Raw genomic sequence first — 17,452 nt, 5'->3', positions numbered from 1 at the left:
AATGCCTACAATTTGTTAGTAAGGGATATTATTCAACATCCTGATCATTTAATTATATTGCACCACTAATTCTGCAGCGCTGTACGCAGAACTCATTCACATCAGTTCCTGCCCCAATGGAGCTTACAGTCTAAATTCCCTAACACTTAGACTGACTAGGGTCAATTTTTGATAGCAGCCAATTAACCTACTAGTATGTTTATGGAGTGTGGGAGGAAACTGGAGCACCCAGAAGAAACCTACGCAAACATGGGGATAACATGCACACTCCACACAGATAACGGTATGATCGGGAAATCACACAAGTATTATTTTAGCCTATTTTACATCATGGAGTAATGAATATACAGTATAATAATGGAACTACCCTGTTCTGTGCAATTAGTGACTTGTAGAGATTAGTAAAATGTTCACGTTTCTTTATACTATAATTCAGCAAAATGGAACACTTACAAATACAGTACAGAGAGCCATATGAATTGATGAAGCAAATACCGAACTTATATAGCACCTCTCCAAAATGGCCCCTCTCTGCAATATTTGTGCAAAATTTTACCCTACTACAGCAGTATGGCAAGATGCAACCAGCTCTTTCTGATTAATTTTTTTATAGAGCAGCTCTGACATTAAGTATAAGGCAAGATAAGAGTTCACCCTCCAGCACAACATATTCAAAGATATATAGTATTGTGAAAAAGATTTAGGCAGATACGGAAAAAATGCTGCAAAATAAGAATGCTTTCAAAATTAGAAGTGTTCATAGTTTATTTTTATCAATTAACAGAATGCAAAGTGAATGAATAGAAATCTAAATCCAATCAATATTTGGTGTGACCACCCATTGCCTTGAAAACAGTATCAATGCATCCATTCTTCTAGGTACACTTGCACACAGATTTTGAAGGGCCTCGGCAGGGAGGTTGTTTCAATCCTCTTTGAGAACCAACCGCAGATCTTCTGTGGATGTAGGCTTGCTCAAAACCTTCTGTCTCTTCATGTAATCCCAGACAGCCTCGATTATGTTGAGATCAGGGCTCTATGGGGGCCATATCATCACTTCCAGGACTCCTTGTTCTTCTATAAGATGAAGATAATTCTTAATTACTGTGGCTGTATAATTGGGGTCATGGTCCTGCTGCAGAATAAATTTAGAGCCAATCAGACACCTCCCTGATGGTACTGCATGATGGATAAGTACCTACCTGTATTTCTCAGCATTGAGGACACTTTTAATCCTGACCAAATCCTCAACTCCATTTGCTGAAATGCAGCCCCAAACTTGCAAGGAACCTCCACCATGCTTCACTGTTGCCTACAGAAATTCATTGTACAGAAGAACAAGAAGTCCTGGAAGTGAAGATATGGCCCCCACAGAGCCCTGATCTCAACATCTTCGAGTCTGTCTGGGATTACAAGGAGACCGAAGGATTTGAGCAAGCCTACATCCTCAGAAGATGTGGTTAGTTCTTAAAGATGTCGAGTTCCTTTAAAAAATGTGTACAAGTGTACCTAGAAGAATTGATGCACTGATGCTGTTTTGAAGGCAAAGGGCGGTCAAAACAAATATTTATTTGATTTAGATTTTTATTTTGTTCATTTACTTTGCATTTACTTTAAGGAACGAATAGCCAAGAATTCTTGCTTGGTTAAAACACAAGATATATACAAAGATATTGCTGTGTTTGGCACACATGGGGCCTCATTTCTTATAATCTATAAAGGTGCCACAAGAGTTCTGCAGTACCAGACAAAACGACAAAAACAAAGTATAAAAACTGACAAAATTAAATACAAAATATATTTAGAATTATAAATAAAATCCAAGTAGAAGGTGTAACTTTAACCATGGCAAAAATGTGTGGTCAAATTTACAGTTGGAGGAGGTATACCCTGGCTAAACTGTAAACCAGAGTGTTAAAATGAAGTTTCCTTGTATTTGTGTATTACTTGTAAAAACAGCCAATACATTTCCTGCAAGCAAATAAAAGTTACATTTGCATTTAGATGCAAATGTGCACCCTTTAGCTCCCAAATCCCAGGAATAACAGTAAATGAAGCCCATGTACATCCCAAGTATCAAACAGACAGGTCACAAATACCTGCTTATAGTGATCAGATCAAAGCCACAGGCCAAAAGTAGTGATCTACCAAATTAATTTTTGGGCATGTCTGAGAATGATCCGATTGGTTTCCCAGGTGATGGAGAATCACTAGCAGTATTGTTGCATGTGGCCAAATTAACATCCATAAAAATTAAAGAACAATTACAAATCATAATATTTTGAAGGCTTAATTCTTCTTTATCAAACCATTAATGCAGTACTACTCAATGGTCTGCTCATTGACAGCCCCATTTGTGGATTTTTTGTTCAGTCCCATGCATACACAAACCGTTTGTTACAACAGCTTTGCGGATATCCGGCTTACATACATAGGCTGAATAGATGTATTAAATAGATGTATTAAGCCTTTCACATAGAAAGACTTAAACAGCACTTTCCAATGTTAGATTACACAGTAAACTGATTCATGTGAACTTTTCACATCATATTCATAACACTTTTTGTAACCTGAACAAAAATGCACAATGTCAAATTTCAAAGCAGACTGAGCATACTGTACATCATGTTTGCAAGGATCGTAAAAACCCATTTGCCAGAGTAACACTATACATAAATAATAGGTCCAACTCCAAAATCCAATTAAGTCACACACACAGCATGTACTAAAAATCAATACTTCATGGGGGGATATTTTAATACGCTGAATCAATATTTCTTAAGAGTGTACATTAAAACACAACGGCAAACAAAACAAGCAAACAAATTGCACAAGTATGAGGACTGTGAAAGGCTTAAAAACAAGTGAAAGAATATTTGCAAAAGGAAAAAAGTGCATTTAGTTGCTACACCTGCTGTAAGGTACTCAAAGGCAGACAGTTTTACCATTTCTAACATTAATGCTTGCTCACCAAGCAGTAAAGAAATGATGAACTGCCACCATATTTTAAGTCAAAAACACCTTCCACGTCAGTAGGCTCCTTCTGACACATAGGGCCCTCTTAAGAACATCTTGGGGCCCCCAGGCACAGCAGTGCACCGGGGCCCCTATATATACAAACAAAAAAAAAAGTTTTTTTATATATATGGGCCCAAAAAAACCTGAAGAAAATACTTACCGTGCTGTCAGCTGGCGATCCGGCTCCCTCCCTGGTCTCCTCCTCCGTTGCGCTCCGCAATGGATGTCGGGCGGGCGTGACATGCACTGCAAGCGCGACGGAGGAGAAGACGAGGGAGGGAGCCGGATCGCCAGCTGACAGCACGGTAAGTATTTTCTTCAGGTTTTTTTTTTTTTTGCTTCCTCTGACGGACGGGCCCCCCTGGGCTGCAGGGCCCCCGGGCACCTGCCCATTGGGCCCTATAGGAAAGACGGCCCTGCTGACACATTAAGGCTAGGTACACACTACAGAAAATTTCTCCTTATGTGATATCTAACAATTTTACCAATGACAAAGTCCCGATCAGCATGCAGTTTCATGCGTACACACTTGAACAATTTTACATGATTTACCTTCAGATCTGTGCTCTTCATCTGTCATAAACATATGCTGAAAAGATTGCTACTCTAAACTTTATGGAGATTTGCCTACACTGTTGGCTGTGAGTGCATACACCCTGCAGAATTTGCCGACATCATTCCATCGTTCATAGTGATCTTAAGTCTGTTTATAAAATGAAACGATACAATGAGCATGATAATGGGAGTGTACACACTAATGTTAAGTCGGACCTTACAGTCGTTTATCGTGTGATTAACCAACTGAAATGAGAACCCACCACAGTATGAAAGCAAATCAACTGCTTCAGAGAGACAGAAAGAATAAGAACTGAGGGCTGAAGTAAGTATGAAGTAAATTTAAAGCAGAGTGTGTGTCACAAACTTTTAGCCTTAGAGATAAATTTAGTTAACTATGGAGGTGTATGCTCATCTGAAGTTATAGTTTATAAAAGTAATGGGCAGAGAGTAAATCGGTCTCTGGAGATTCAGGACGTTGTCCGCCCACCCTGCCTGGTTTGGATGGACCTCCACGCCCGCTGTGGCTTGTCGGCCTGTTCTCTGGTTACCTTGCGTTCACTGGTAAAGTTACTGGATGGTGTGTGGGCGGAAAACGCAGTGCATTTGACAGCCAGTGGTTGGGACGCATATTACGGTATTGGGCACGCTGAACCCGCCTCTCTTCGATGAGTCGGCTATAGTCTTGGTGCAAATACCACCCATTGTGGTTACACCCCTTTCAGTCCAGAAGGTTCTTTAGTGCCTGGGATTGATTGCAACCTGGGCGCACATATCTACATTACTGGGACAGTTTCGTAAACCACCCTGGTTTGCGGATGTCCCATGGTTTTTCTGGAATATACTGGTTGCTGGTGTGTGTTGTACTGCCTGCTCTTTACTCAAGCACCATATTTGATGTGCAAATAAACTCATTTCATTATTGCCAAACTTATGTCTCGTGTCAATTATTCAGAGTAGTTAAATAATATTATAAGACGAGTGAGAGACACAGGCTTTTAAACATTCATCAACTGCTTCAGAGAGAGACAGAAAGAATCGGGATGGGTATCTTTTAACGATGATCGGAACCCCGACAACGGATACCCCGACCAAAATACACCGAAGATGTATTCACAGACAGACTGCGAATACCGACGGCTTGAAACACAGATCTGAAACACTGCCGATGAATGAAGATTACGTCACTTTCAAAGGTCCACACTATGATTCCTGCTGTTGACCTGGTAATTTAAGTAGACGCTGCCTGTACAATGTACTGGGCTTTGTAAAGAACATTGTACAGGCGGCACCTCCTGTCGGGGTATCCGTTGTCGGGGATCTGATCATCATTTTAAGGAATACTACTGAAAAGAATCAACTGCTTCAGAGAGAGACAGAAAGGAGTTGGCATAAAGAAGGTTCTGTACCTTATTGAAGTAGTGTGTGCTATTTAGGCTAGATGTTACTAGTGGGTATACACTGTACATGTAGAAATATAGACGTATCTTTAACCCTTTTTTGTATGGGTTATTTTTCAGCGGTGTTTCATGTAGACCCTTATGAAGGATCCACATGTGTCACTCACATCACATATTGAGAACTTCCATTAGCATTTCTTCATTTTAAACTGGTACCATCACAAATTTAGGTACGTACACAAAGTAAAATGAGACTGAACATATTAAAACAGCTTTTTTGGCCCTTATAATCACTAATTGAATTAAAGGTACATGAAGGCTTAGCTACAGAGAATGCAGTTAACCATCTAATGATTTATAAATTATAATTTGCTCCCCCAAGAGCTATAGTAATCTCTTTGGCCTCAGGCTCCAATTTTATATCATTGCTAGATGACAAATTCTGCATGGAGGAACTGGTGATGGGGAAGACCAACATTTCACACATGAAGCTGCAGGAACAGCTCTAATGACACCACTGCTACTATCGCATACGCTGTGGTCTAATTTGGTGCTCACTTTCATATTTATGTTCATTTCTAGACGGTAGAAAAATCCCTGTCAGTGTAAGAGGAAATTGAATTTAGCCATAATACTATTTGTATGAAGTCCACAATCTGTAATACTCCAGATTACAGATGAAGCAGTGCAGAGAAAATAAACCACCCAAGAATCCTGTTCAGCAGTAGCTTGCAAAAGACAGAGATTGCACCTAAATTTTGCTTATTGGCAGTATTTAACAGCTCTACACAACACACCATTTTTACTTCCATTTTCTCAGCAATAAGAAAAAAAAACCTTAAATGATTTATATGCTACGATTGTCCAGTGAAACAATGAACTCAAAACACCCAAGAAGAAAGTAGACGAGATGACAAACCTCTTTCCACTGGTAATGATAAACCCTACAGATCTGACTACAGCATGACATCTATATATACCTTTATCGGAAGAAACATAAATCCAGGCAGTATGCAGCTGAACAGATGGAGGAGAAAGATTTGTAGATGGGGGAATTTATCTCCAGGAACCTCTGCTTTCCAAGAACTCGTGAACAGCAGCAGCTACATAAGCTGTGTGAAGGCTCATGGGAGGAAACCATTTCCTTTAGTCCAAACAAAACACAAGATTATGGTTTTTGTCACTAAACACAGGGACACACTAAATATGCATATTTTAGAGGAGTGCAATGGGTGTAAAGTACACCAGGCAAGCGGAAGCACTGTTTTGAGGTGTATGGGGGGAGCAGGAGGAAGGTACACATTGAATTTGGAGTATACTTGTTGATTCCCACGAAAATTCTGAGACTGTGGAAACGGTCATCTCTTAAAATCGGAGTGTCGGGCGACTTTCCTGAACCAGGGCCAGACTGAAGTGGTGGGTGAAAACCAGCATGACAATGCCACTGTGTCGTATTGACTATTGGCGTCATCATGCTCTGTTTACCACTACAATGACTATACAACACTCTGCAGTGCGAGGGGCAAATAATCAAGTCAAAAAAATACGCCCCACCCTTTACTCATCTTCCAGAGATTTTTTTATTAGTTTTAGCAAATACAAATATATTTTCATGTACATCCTACAGTATAATATATATTCAGGAATAAAGTGGATTCCCTTGTGTGTTAAAATAATGTTTGTATAACAAAGCTAGAAGTGTATGCTGCCATGCTAGGAATGTGAAGTGCTGCCTAAGAGTAACACACCAGGTGCAGATTGGGTAGCCGCTTTCATTCTCTTCTGCAGCCTGATTGAAAATCCGGCTATTTGCTTTGCAGTGTTAAACATGGCTTCTGCACTTCCGTGTAGAAGTAATAGGATTGCTGCCCACATGAGGAGAGTATTCAATGGTTTTGCTGCAGGAAATCTGCACAATGCTCAGCCACCTATTATACCACACCAAGCGACTCCCTAATCAGAGGGTTCTTTTGTTTTGATCTGTAATCAAACCTTTAAAATTAAATAAAGTTTCTCAATCTAAAAAGGTGGCTTAATACAGCTAAAAGTATTATTAGCGCGGTTACAGCTCTGTGATACGATGTTGTGGCAAAGAGCTGTAAACAGCAGTTCTAAATCCTATAGGCAGCATGTGCTGCTAAGACTGTCTCTGCACGGTCCTCTTAGGCTTATGTGGACAATGTATTATATTCTCACCAGTAGTATTTCGAGTAAATTGGACAAACAATTTTGTTTTGCGCTATAGGATGTTACCGTGGTCACAGCTAGATTCTTTTCTACCACAAATCATTTATGGAGCAGTAATTGTAACAATATCATCTTTAATATAACAAAAATAGACCTGTATTAACACAGAACGCTTGCTTATCTGATTCACCACGTCACTAAATTAACCATGAAATTTGGTGCTGACAAAGGGGGAGGAGCTAATCCAATACACCATAAGACGTCAGCTGGCTCTCTGCCGCTTGTTAAAACCATTTCAGTTTTTGCTACATAAATACACAATGCACCATTATATCGCTTTAAGGTTTAGTGACACTGACCATATCACAACCAATAAAGTCTAAACATGGTTATATTCCTTAGTTCCCTCTGGTGGAGAAAGTGTTAAAACAAAAAAACTCCCAACATTTTCAGTAATTCGGCCCGCAGGAGTAACTTAGCAGAAAATAAAAAAATAATCATTAAAACCCCTCTCTTCCAATCAAAGAACATGTAAATATACCCATAATGTTTATTTTGGCTGGATCCAGGCTGTGAAATGGGAAATTAGTGAGGACACAGACTACGTCACAGTGTGATTTTTTCACAGCACACAAAATCATGCTCAGAAACTTGCTCAGAATTCTATTGATATTTATGCTCAAGTATACTTGAAGTGTGATTATTCAACTTTTGCCCATCAACCTTGCTTACATGGTGTTCAGGTAAAAAGCAGTTCGTAAAATGTCTCTGCTTGGTTTCATGTATTATTGTTCCTTACAATCATTATGTTAAAATGTTCAATAACAAAGATAAACCAGTTCCTGAAAAGAATAATCTTTCATATCCAGTACAAGCAAAAAAAAAAAACTTTTCTTTCTCTGGAAAGAAAAGGGTGACAAAGTGTCCAAGCTTCTGGATATTGAGGGAGTAAGGGGTGAAATTTCATTTCCCAACTCCTACTAGAAGATTTGAAAGCTGATTGCAAATGTTTGGTTGTACTCAATATTAATCTGTACTGCTGCAACAAATCCTCAGAGATACAAAGTAAAGGTCAGATATAAGAAGAAAATCAATGCATTGCTGTGAAAGCAAGAACACAAACACAATCTTTGCAAATATTGCAGATGTGTTAAGCACATAAAACTTCACTGGGACATCAAAGCAACTGTGATAATCACTTCCGATCAATAGACTGCTCTAACATTTTGTGCATTTCTACCTAGTTCACAAACCAAGAAACTTACCTGTCCGAAGTTGAGTAGTTTGAGAACATGGTAGAGAACTCGGGAACCAGGTGAATAAGAACAAGAGATTATTTGCTTCCTTCAACGGTTTCACCTCCACCTGACGACAGCGTGTGAAATACATCAGGCATTTCCTTACAGGCGCACATAGGGGGAGACAGTAATATGAGAGGATGCAGCTTCTTAAGGCTTGCTCTAAAGCAATGAGCCAGTGTGATTCACAGGTTGGTTTGATGAGTGTGTGTGGAGGAACAGGTCAGAGTGGAAAGCCAGCCTCCTCTGCTCTGTTATTTTGCAGATCCTGCGTACCACTCAATACCACCCCAGTCTGTTGTGCAGGGGTTAATCACTCTGGACTGTAGATAGGAAATGGGACAGTGCTAGCCTTACCAGGCATTAATGCTTCCCTCCTTACTTCCAAATACTCCCCCTCCCTCATTACCACAACCACTCCTGTGGATCAGTGCCGCTTCTGATTGTTTCTCCCAACTTGGGGGTGTGAGTACAATACGCCGAGAGAGGGGTAGAAGGCTGGACTAAGGGGTGCAGATTACCCCTGCCGTCAAAGGGAAGCAAAGTCAGCAATTGGCGTTGATGACGCTGCACTGGGAGAAGAACCAATCACATCTTTCCTGCCCCTGGCAGCTGAAACCTCATTTCTGCATTTATCCCAGCGCAGGCTAACACAAGGATGGAACGCAGAGACATAGAGAAGAGGCAACGGCAAAAAAAAAAATGCACAGCACTTGATAGGCATCATTAACAGAGAACCAGAAGAGCATCAGCCTCTGCAAGCTGTGGACTCTAAAAACTCACACTGCATGCTCTGCTTTAATAACTCCTCTCCTAGATAAAGAGAGAAAAAATAAAGGGGGAAGGGAATGTGAAGCAGCCAATGCAACTTAGCTGGAAGCTTTGAGCATTAACCCCTAGAGGGAAAGGAAAGGAGGAGTGGGAGGGGAGCTGTGTGAATACATAGGAGCACTGCATCACGCTAATGTTCAGCTCAGAACAGTATGCGTCAGCAGTACATCCACGTTCTGACTGAAGGACGAAAGGATGAGAGAGCAGCCTGGCTGGTTGGCTGCTGCTTCCAACACCAAGCAAACAAGGAGAGAAGAGGACTATTAGCAGAGAAAAATGTTACGGGGCTCTGATATCCCTGCCGTTGCTGCTGCCTGCTCTCCTGCTGCTAAAACCACTGGACAAGAAATTAAAGGCAAAACGAGGAGAACCCCTCAACTCACTACCTCACAACAAAAGGAGCTACAGTGGGATTTCCACGAGGCAGGAGAAGAAAGGCTGTGAAACCTGTCCCTTCTGCAAACCACTCTCAAATCAAGGGCTCAGCACTGAGGTGTGTACGTTTGTGTGTGGTTTCCTCTCCAGCATACTTTCAACCAGCCATCCTTTCCACACAGCTGCCCCCCTTTACTTGTTCTCCTCCTTTGAGATATTGACGGATTATTGCTAAGTGTGCAAGAGGCAGGCTGCAGCTGCTGCGTCCACAGCTTGGAAAGCAAAGCTAGTTAAAAAAAAAAAAAAAATCCAGCAAGGAGAGAGAAAAAAAAAAAAAAAAAAAAAACAGTCAATGCCTGCAATGTGCTGCCTTTCTCTTTGTACAAATCAGAATCCTGCAGACAGTCCGTGTATCGCAGGAATACCCATGAAAAATTAGAAGACTAAGAAGCTGAGAGCGCCCTTCAAGGGGAATTAAAAGGGCTCAAAAAATTTGGGATCGTGTACCCCTTCTTCACGTTTTTTTTTTATTGAAATCTGTATTCCAGTTTCTCTCAGAAATGGATAATCTTCAGTCTTCTGCCAGAGACAGCAGTGGAATCCAAGGACGAATAGCTCAACTGCAAAAGGCACCAGTCCCGGGGGAGCAGCAGAATGATGCACCTGCATAGCCAAGTGGGCCTCACTCCCTTGTTACATTTTTCTTAATGTTGTTTTTTCTCTTTTGCTTTGGGATATAATAAAGGAGCCATTTTGTCTTTCAACACTTTCATGACACCCTTTTCACCTCCTGCAATTCTTTCCAATAATTAAGGAATCTATGGAAGGACTGAACCCAGCTCTATGTTGCCCTGGAAGGAGACACTGTCACTGAGGAATTGGAAATATTCTTTGTTCACTAGGTACAAGTACAAACTGTTTGCTTTATTTACCTGTTCAATTTATTATAATTTGTTTTTTCTAGCAAAGTAAAATAAAAGCTAATTGCTTAATTATCTGGCACTCACCTGCTGACCACCACTCCCACCAGTGTGTAGATGGAAAAGGGAATTTGCAGCCTCCTGAAGCCTGGGTAGGGCCAAGTTCTCGTTTCCATGTCAAATCCCAGACGATGGTGAATTATGAACGTGCCACATCATGAATTTCTTGTGGCTGGTAACTGTGCACCATACCTGGAAGGCCGTCCTGTTTTCTGTAATCTACCTCATGGTGCAAGTGTGGATCCCCTGTGCAGCATTTTCAGGGCAACAAAACTGCCCTTCTGTTTGTTCCTGCAGTAACCAGTTTAGCAAAGTTGTCTGTACGCGCCGTGGCCTCACTGAAGTACCCCAAGGTATCCCATCTAACACAAGGTACCTCAATCTCATGGAGAACAATATCCATATGATCCAAGCTGACACTTTCCGGCATCTCCACCATTTGGAAGTGCTCCAACTTGGTAGAAACATTATCCGTCAAATAGAGGTCGGGGCTTTTAATGGTTTGGCCAGCCTCAACACCTTGGAGTTGTTTGACAACAGGTTGACTGTAATCCCCAGCGGGGCTTTTGAGTATCTTTCTAAACTGAGAGAATTGTGGCTCAGGAATAACCCCATAGAGAGCATCCCATCCTATGCTTTTAATAGGGTCCCGTCTCTTATGCGCCTGGACCTAGGAGAGCTGAAAAAGTTGGAATATATTTCTGAGGGGGCTTTTGAGGGATTGTACAATCTGAAGTACCTTAACCTTGGAATGTGTAATATCAGAGACATGCCAAACCTCACACCCTTGATAGGGCTAGAGGAACTAGAGATCTCTGGGAACAATTTTCCAGAAATCAAACCAGGATCGTTCCATGAGTTGAGAGCACTAAAAAAACTATGGATTATGAACTCACAAATCAACACCATAGAACGCAATGCTTTTGATGCCCTGACATCCTTGGTAGAATTGAACTTAGCCCATAACAACTTATCCTCCCTTCCACATGAACTTTTTGCCCACTTGAGGTACTTGGTGGAATTGCACTTGCACCACAACCCATGGGACTGCGACTGTGATGTTCTTTGGCTCTCCTCATGGCTGCGAGAGTATATTCCAACAAATTCCACGTGCTGTGGTCGCTGTCATTCCCCGCCGCACATGAAGGGGAAATACGTGGTTGAGGTGGACCATTCATCGTTCCAGTGCTCAGCTCCTTTTATTATGGATGCCCCTAGGGATTTAAACATCTCAGAGGGAAGAGTGGCAGAACTCAAGTGTAGAACTTCAGCCATGTCATCTGTTAGGTGGCTACTACCTAATGGCACTGTGCTGAGCCACGCTTCCAATCATCCACGAATCACCATACTCAACGATGGGACGTTAAATTTCTCTCATGTATTGCTTACTGACACTGGGGTCTATACATGCATGGTAACTAATGTTGCGGGAAATTCTAATGCTTCGGCCTATCTGAATGTCAGTACGGCAGAACTCAACACTTCCAACTACAGCTTCTTCACTACCGTTACTGTGGAGACAACGGATATGGCTCCTGAAGACATCTCAATGATAATCAAGCCGGTGCCAACCACTTCCACAGGGTACCAGCCAGCACACACCACTACCACCACCGTGCTCGTCCAGACCACCAAAATGCCCAAACAGGTGGCAATTCCAACTTCGGACGCTGGAGATAAAATGCAGACTAGCCTGGATGAGGTAATGAAGACCACCAAGATAATCATTGGCTGCTTTGTGGCAGTCACATTGTTAGCAGCCGCTATGTTAATAGTGTTTTACAAACTACGAAAGCGGCATCAACAGAGGAGCACTGTGGCAGCTGCGCGGACTGTCGAGATAATCCAAGTGGATGAGGACATCCCAAGTGGGAGTCCCACAGGAGTATCAGGTGAGGGGGCAGTAGTTTTGCCAACCATTCACGACCATATGAACTACAACACCTACAAGCCAGCACACCATGGGGCCCATTGGACGGCTAACAGTATCGGTAATTCTCTACACTCCACAATTACAACCATCTCTGAACCTTATATAATTCAGACCCACACAAAAGAGAAGGTACAGGAAACTCAAATATGACTTTTTTCAAATTAAAATGCAATAGAATGCACAAAAAGACAGCAACTTTTGTACAGAAAGAGAGACACTTTTGTTTTCTTGTAAATGCTTATATATTAAATCTATGGGCTGATGACAGAAACAGATTATATTAAAATTTAAAACTATTTTCTAACTTGTAAGTTCTATTTAAGAGGAGATATTATGGATAGAGAGGAAAAAAAAAAAAAAAAAGATATGCTGTTAATGTGCCATAATGACTAAAATGCAAGGCTTAGCCCTGTTTTAATCAGAAACGATAAGAAAGTCCTTGAGTGCAATCTGCTGTTTTTCAAAAAAACAAAACAAAACAGAAAAGGTGCCCTGATACAGGCGCAACACCCCGTTTCTAAGGAAAATTCTTTTGTTAAGAGGTCCCAGATCAATCTTTACAGGTTTATCTTATTTAAGAAAAAAAAAAATGAAAAAAAAGAAAAGAAAAAAAAAGCACCACAAATTTGTACTGTGCCAAATGTTAAAAAAAAAATTAACTGCAATAAAAGGATCTTTTTTGAAGACTTGGAGGGAAATAATTTGTTATACCAATTATTTTGATATATAATTCCAATAGAATTATTTTTCATAGATGGCATGAGGGCACACCACTTTCCTCTTCTGTGGCTTGGGGTGTCTACTTTACATTTACCTCCAATTCTTAAGTCACCACTTCAAAAGAGGCTTATGGGGGAAAATGAGAGTGGGAGAGTCTGTTATGCTTTGATATATACTTGTATGGCAAAGGCACGATGCAGGATGCTAAAGAGCTGGCGCATCTTTCCACTCTGCACCAAACTCCTGCAGATCTAATTAACCCTTTGCCAGGCTACTGATGTATGTGGATGAGACAACAATTTGTGGTGAAGGCACAAAGAGCTAGGTTGGTCGGGCTTCAAATTGAATTAACCATTTTGTGTGTAATCCTTTTGTAGCTGAAAAGGTCTGCAGTGCACTTTAGTGTAACATTTCCCTTTCCGAACAGAAAAGGCTAAGAAACACTGTTCTAGTTTAACTCGTCGGGGTCTGTTGTTGCAAGGTTAGAAGCATATTATACGCCTATTAGCAACTGGTCTCTGCTGATTTGGCTTTTGTTGCGGTAGAACAACAATGTCACAGAAGAGCTGAGCTAACAAGTACCGAAACAGGTGTCTGACAGAAAACCGTGTAATTCTTGTGATAAGAACAAAAAGCAAGAGTTAATATTTTTTCTGATGATTAGTTGTCTGTGGTAGAAGATGGTGGCTAGGGAACGATCAGTGTGAATTTTGAAAGTAATACATTGTTGTTTTCCCTTTCCCATCATGAGAGGACTGTAAATCACTGTGCATCTGTGTGTGCTGCAGGCCCCTGCTTGTGATAAAAGGTAATACGGAGATCTTCAATATTGCAGATAAAAAAACCTAGCAACCGGAAATGGAGTAGAAAAGACTTCTCTTCCTTTGCTGTTTTTCTGCATTAAATAAAAACCATCTCTATTTGACGCGCTATGGAGAGAAATGTTTTACTTCACTGTAACACTGGAATGAGGCACCATGATTGTTGTATAAGCTATTACCCTGGTAGTGTGGACAATATAATACAGCAGTACAGAATACAGAGTTTAAGTTCTTTCGTTGATCTCTGAGCTACAAAACATACATCAGCCATTCAGAGTTTAACATATAGCTGTATTTTGCAGAGGTTTGGCTATAGGTGTAGACATTTAGCTGCCTATATGGTCTTAAACTGCAGTACAAACTGATGAGTAAACCGTAAAGAAATATTTTCATTCTGCTCCTTCCTGAAACTTATGTTTGCAAAAAAAAAAAAGGGTCAACTGGAGTTCTACCAAATATCTCAGTCTTATGATTAAATGATGTCACCTTCCAGCAAATGTCACTGGTTTGTAGTCTGCCCATCTTTTTGCATTTCACTTTCCTGCATTAAAGTCAGTTCATCGTGAATCTGTTCACAAATTTACAATAAGTGGTATGCTTGTGGATTGTGTGATAGGGTCTCTGAAGGGACCAATGCACTAGATTACCATCTGTCTGACAACATGCATATGAACTGTTATTTTATAGTGGTGTATTGTGACGTATAGAATTGCACTGACATACTAGTCTATAACACTTTACAGCAGAGTATAAAGAGTTAGGTCTTCGCCCCTAAAATATTTTATTCATTTCAAAGAAAGAAAAACCATAGCTCATGTTGCACGCTTGTTAAAAAACATAAAAAAAACCTTGCTACCATAACAAGTTACAAGTTAACCTTTGTGGTTACCTTAAAATACATGAAGGGTGAGAAGTGCTGTATTGTATAGTGTTTTTCAACCCCCAATGTGACCCTAATTATCACATTTTACAGGAAACACCAGTAATTATAGAAAACGTATTGTATTGCTTTTAGTTTAATTGTAATAAAAAATAAATAAAAAAATGGGTAAGTGGCCTTCAGCGAGATTTAGTCATGACATCAGCCACAAAATTCGTCTTGTGGTACTTCTTGAGCCACAAGATTAACAGTGCATGCACCATTTGTGACACTAGCTTAATTGTAGACTGAAAGAACAAAAATAAATAACAAAGGAAAGTTCATTTTCTAAGCTTATATGAATTTATACACCTGTATTTTACCGATATTTTGATAAGGAATTTTACCTGTAATTTTGAGTTTGAGACCAGGAAATCCAGAATTTGATAGTGGAAAGACTTGACTATATCTCACCATGTTAAGAAGTGAGTTGGGCTATCAGACAATGCAGACAATAATACTTAATTAGTGGGAAATACTACAAATGCACAATCTGAATGTACAGGAGTAGTGGTACACAACTATTTTATAGCTAGTACTTCAAGTTTTAAGACCTAATAAGAGGTGGCTCCCAATAGAATGCTTTAAATAATGGGCAATCAGATAACCACAGAAACAGATCCTGGGTTGTCAGACCCCCAGTTATACAACAAAACCCAAGTCTTCCAAACTGTATATAAACTTTACTTTTAAGTAACAGTGTAAGTAAGCAGTTGCATGGCTCCCATCAGAGTTTAAGTATTTCATATAAATAATTACACATTACATTTTTGCTTTTTATCTTACAACATATATGCAAAGTGTTTTTCCTCAATATTCAAAACAATCTACAGCTAAATTAGTTTTGTAGTTAGGCACTCTTATTGAAGTAACTAACTTTCTGCAGGCGTAGGGAATAGCAAAAAAATAAATAAATAATTCTATAACAATTCCAACACAGTACAGTGTTTATCAATGCAGCATCTTTCAGGTGCAGGATGTCATCAGGTATATACATACTTGAATCATGTATTTGGGGCTGGCAGCATGATTTTGGCCTGCATTGCGAACCCTCTCTAAACCTAATAAACTGCACACACTATATGGTCTATTTTAGAGCGGGAACCCCAGTGATGTCATTGGTTCCTAGTGAAAGGATTGGCAGCAGTCATATATATTTGTTAAGCCTACAATACAATAGCCTCTAAAACATATAAAGTAAGTTGTTTGTAGATGTTCGGGACCAATTAAATGAAAGATATTTGCGGAGATAGCTTAAAGAAGGCCTGCAAAACCTTCACCTGTGGCCCCCCATCTTAGCAGAACGGGCAGTGGACTTCCACGTCATGTGACCGTCCCTGCACAATGCAGGGAAGTCACATTCTGGAGCACTGTGCACTCCCTCCTTCCTCTGTGTGGCCCCTTTGAAAGCTAGAGTTGCTCATCACTGGCTAAAAGTGTACCAGTCATACAGTTTTTGTTTTTAAATGAAACCTAATTAGTACAGTCTTTGTAAAAGCCTAATTGCAAAGTACGGTTATTACACTATACCATTGATAAGAAAAATATCCTATAAAATGATGCGTCATTAAAAACATAAAGGCCTTATCCCAATTAGCTGCTGGTGTAGGCTAAAGTTCCTGCCACAATAAGCTCATCTGACCATTCCAAGTCAATATACTGAAAGCTGCCTGCTGACGTCACAGGTTGTTTCCTAGGTGCACACTGAGCATGCTCCTGCCAGTATATGGGCTGCTCACCGACACTCAATTATTCCTGAATATTTATACCTGCCTAGAAAATGACTCCACGCTGGTATATAAACAGGTGGATGCAGAAGAAACAGAACAGCTGTAGTTAGTTTGATTTTTAATTTTCACATGTATTTGCTTTAACTTCTATTACCTTGAATGACAAAATCAGAAATCATCATGTGGTAACATTGCCTCTACACAGCCAGACAGAAACACCCCATTTAGAATACAATAGCATCACCCAGTAATTCTCTTAGTACTTGACATTTGCTTATTCAAGGTTAAAGTAGCAAAAAATGCAGCACACTTTCAACACAAAGTGGAATATATTAATACTGAAAATAAAAAGGTCCTAAACGTCATATTTTTTTTTTTGTACATTAACATCTATATTGTTGGGGTGAGAAAGTGGAAGACTATTCTTAAATCAATTACACAAAAGTTAAAGAAATGTGTTCAAATATGATCTACGTGTAACAGAAAATAACATCTCTTAAGATATGTACATTTAGTTACATTACGGGAACTAAGTAAGCTTGATTATAAACATATGTATAATTCAAGAAAATTCAACAGATATATTTACTTTTAGAGTTTTAAGTACGAAGACAACAGATAAATGTACTACCAACATTTGTTGGCCTGTAAAAAAAAAAATAAAAAAAAAAAAATGGGAGTAAAT

At 40.0% G+C, this 17,452-nt stretch overlaps 2 protein-coding genes across 3 annotated transcripts in view; one reads left to right on the top strand and one right to left on the bottom strand.

Annotated features, from left to right (window-relative positions):
- The window catches only part of SND1 (staphylococcal nuclease and tudor domain containing 1), a 479,575-nt gene that overhangs the window by 123,153 nt on the left and 338,970 nt on the right, over positions 1–17,452 (bottom strand). The gene's annotated exons all lie outside the window — the stretch shown is intronic.
- On the top strand, positions 8,713–14,620 carry LRRC4 (leucine rich repeat containing 4). Its single transcript, XM_075208520.1, has one exon. It carries the CDS (start codon positions 10,802–10,804, stop codon positions 12,725–12,727), a length of 1,926 nt encoding a protein of 641 aa, XP_075064621.1. The 5' UTR covers positions 8,713–10,801; the 3' UTR covers positions 12,728–14,620.

This window comes from Mixophyes fleayi, chromosome 4 (genome assembly GCF_038048845.1).
Source record: "Mixophyes fleayi isolate aMixFle1 chromosome 4, aMixFle1.hap1, whole genome shotgun sequence".
Taxonomy (NCBI): Eukaryota; Metazoa; Chordata; class Amphibia; order Anura; family Limnodynastidae; genus Mixophyes; species Mixophyes fleayi.
This window is presented reverse-complemented; position numbering and strand designations above follow the sequence as displayed.

What these genes read in the sequence shown, in the direction of transcription:
- LRRC4 (XM_075208520.1), top strand. Translation starts at nt 10,802, where the DNA reads ATGAATTTCTTGTGGCTGGTAACTGTGCACCATACCTGGAAGGCCGTC.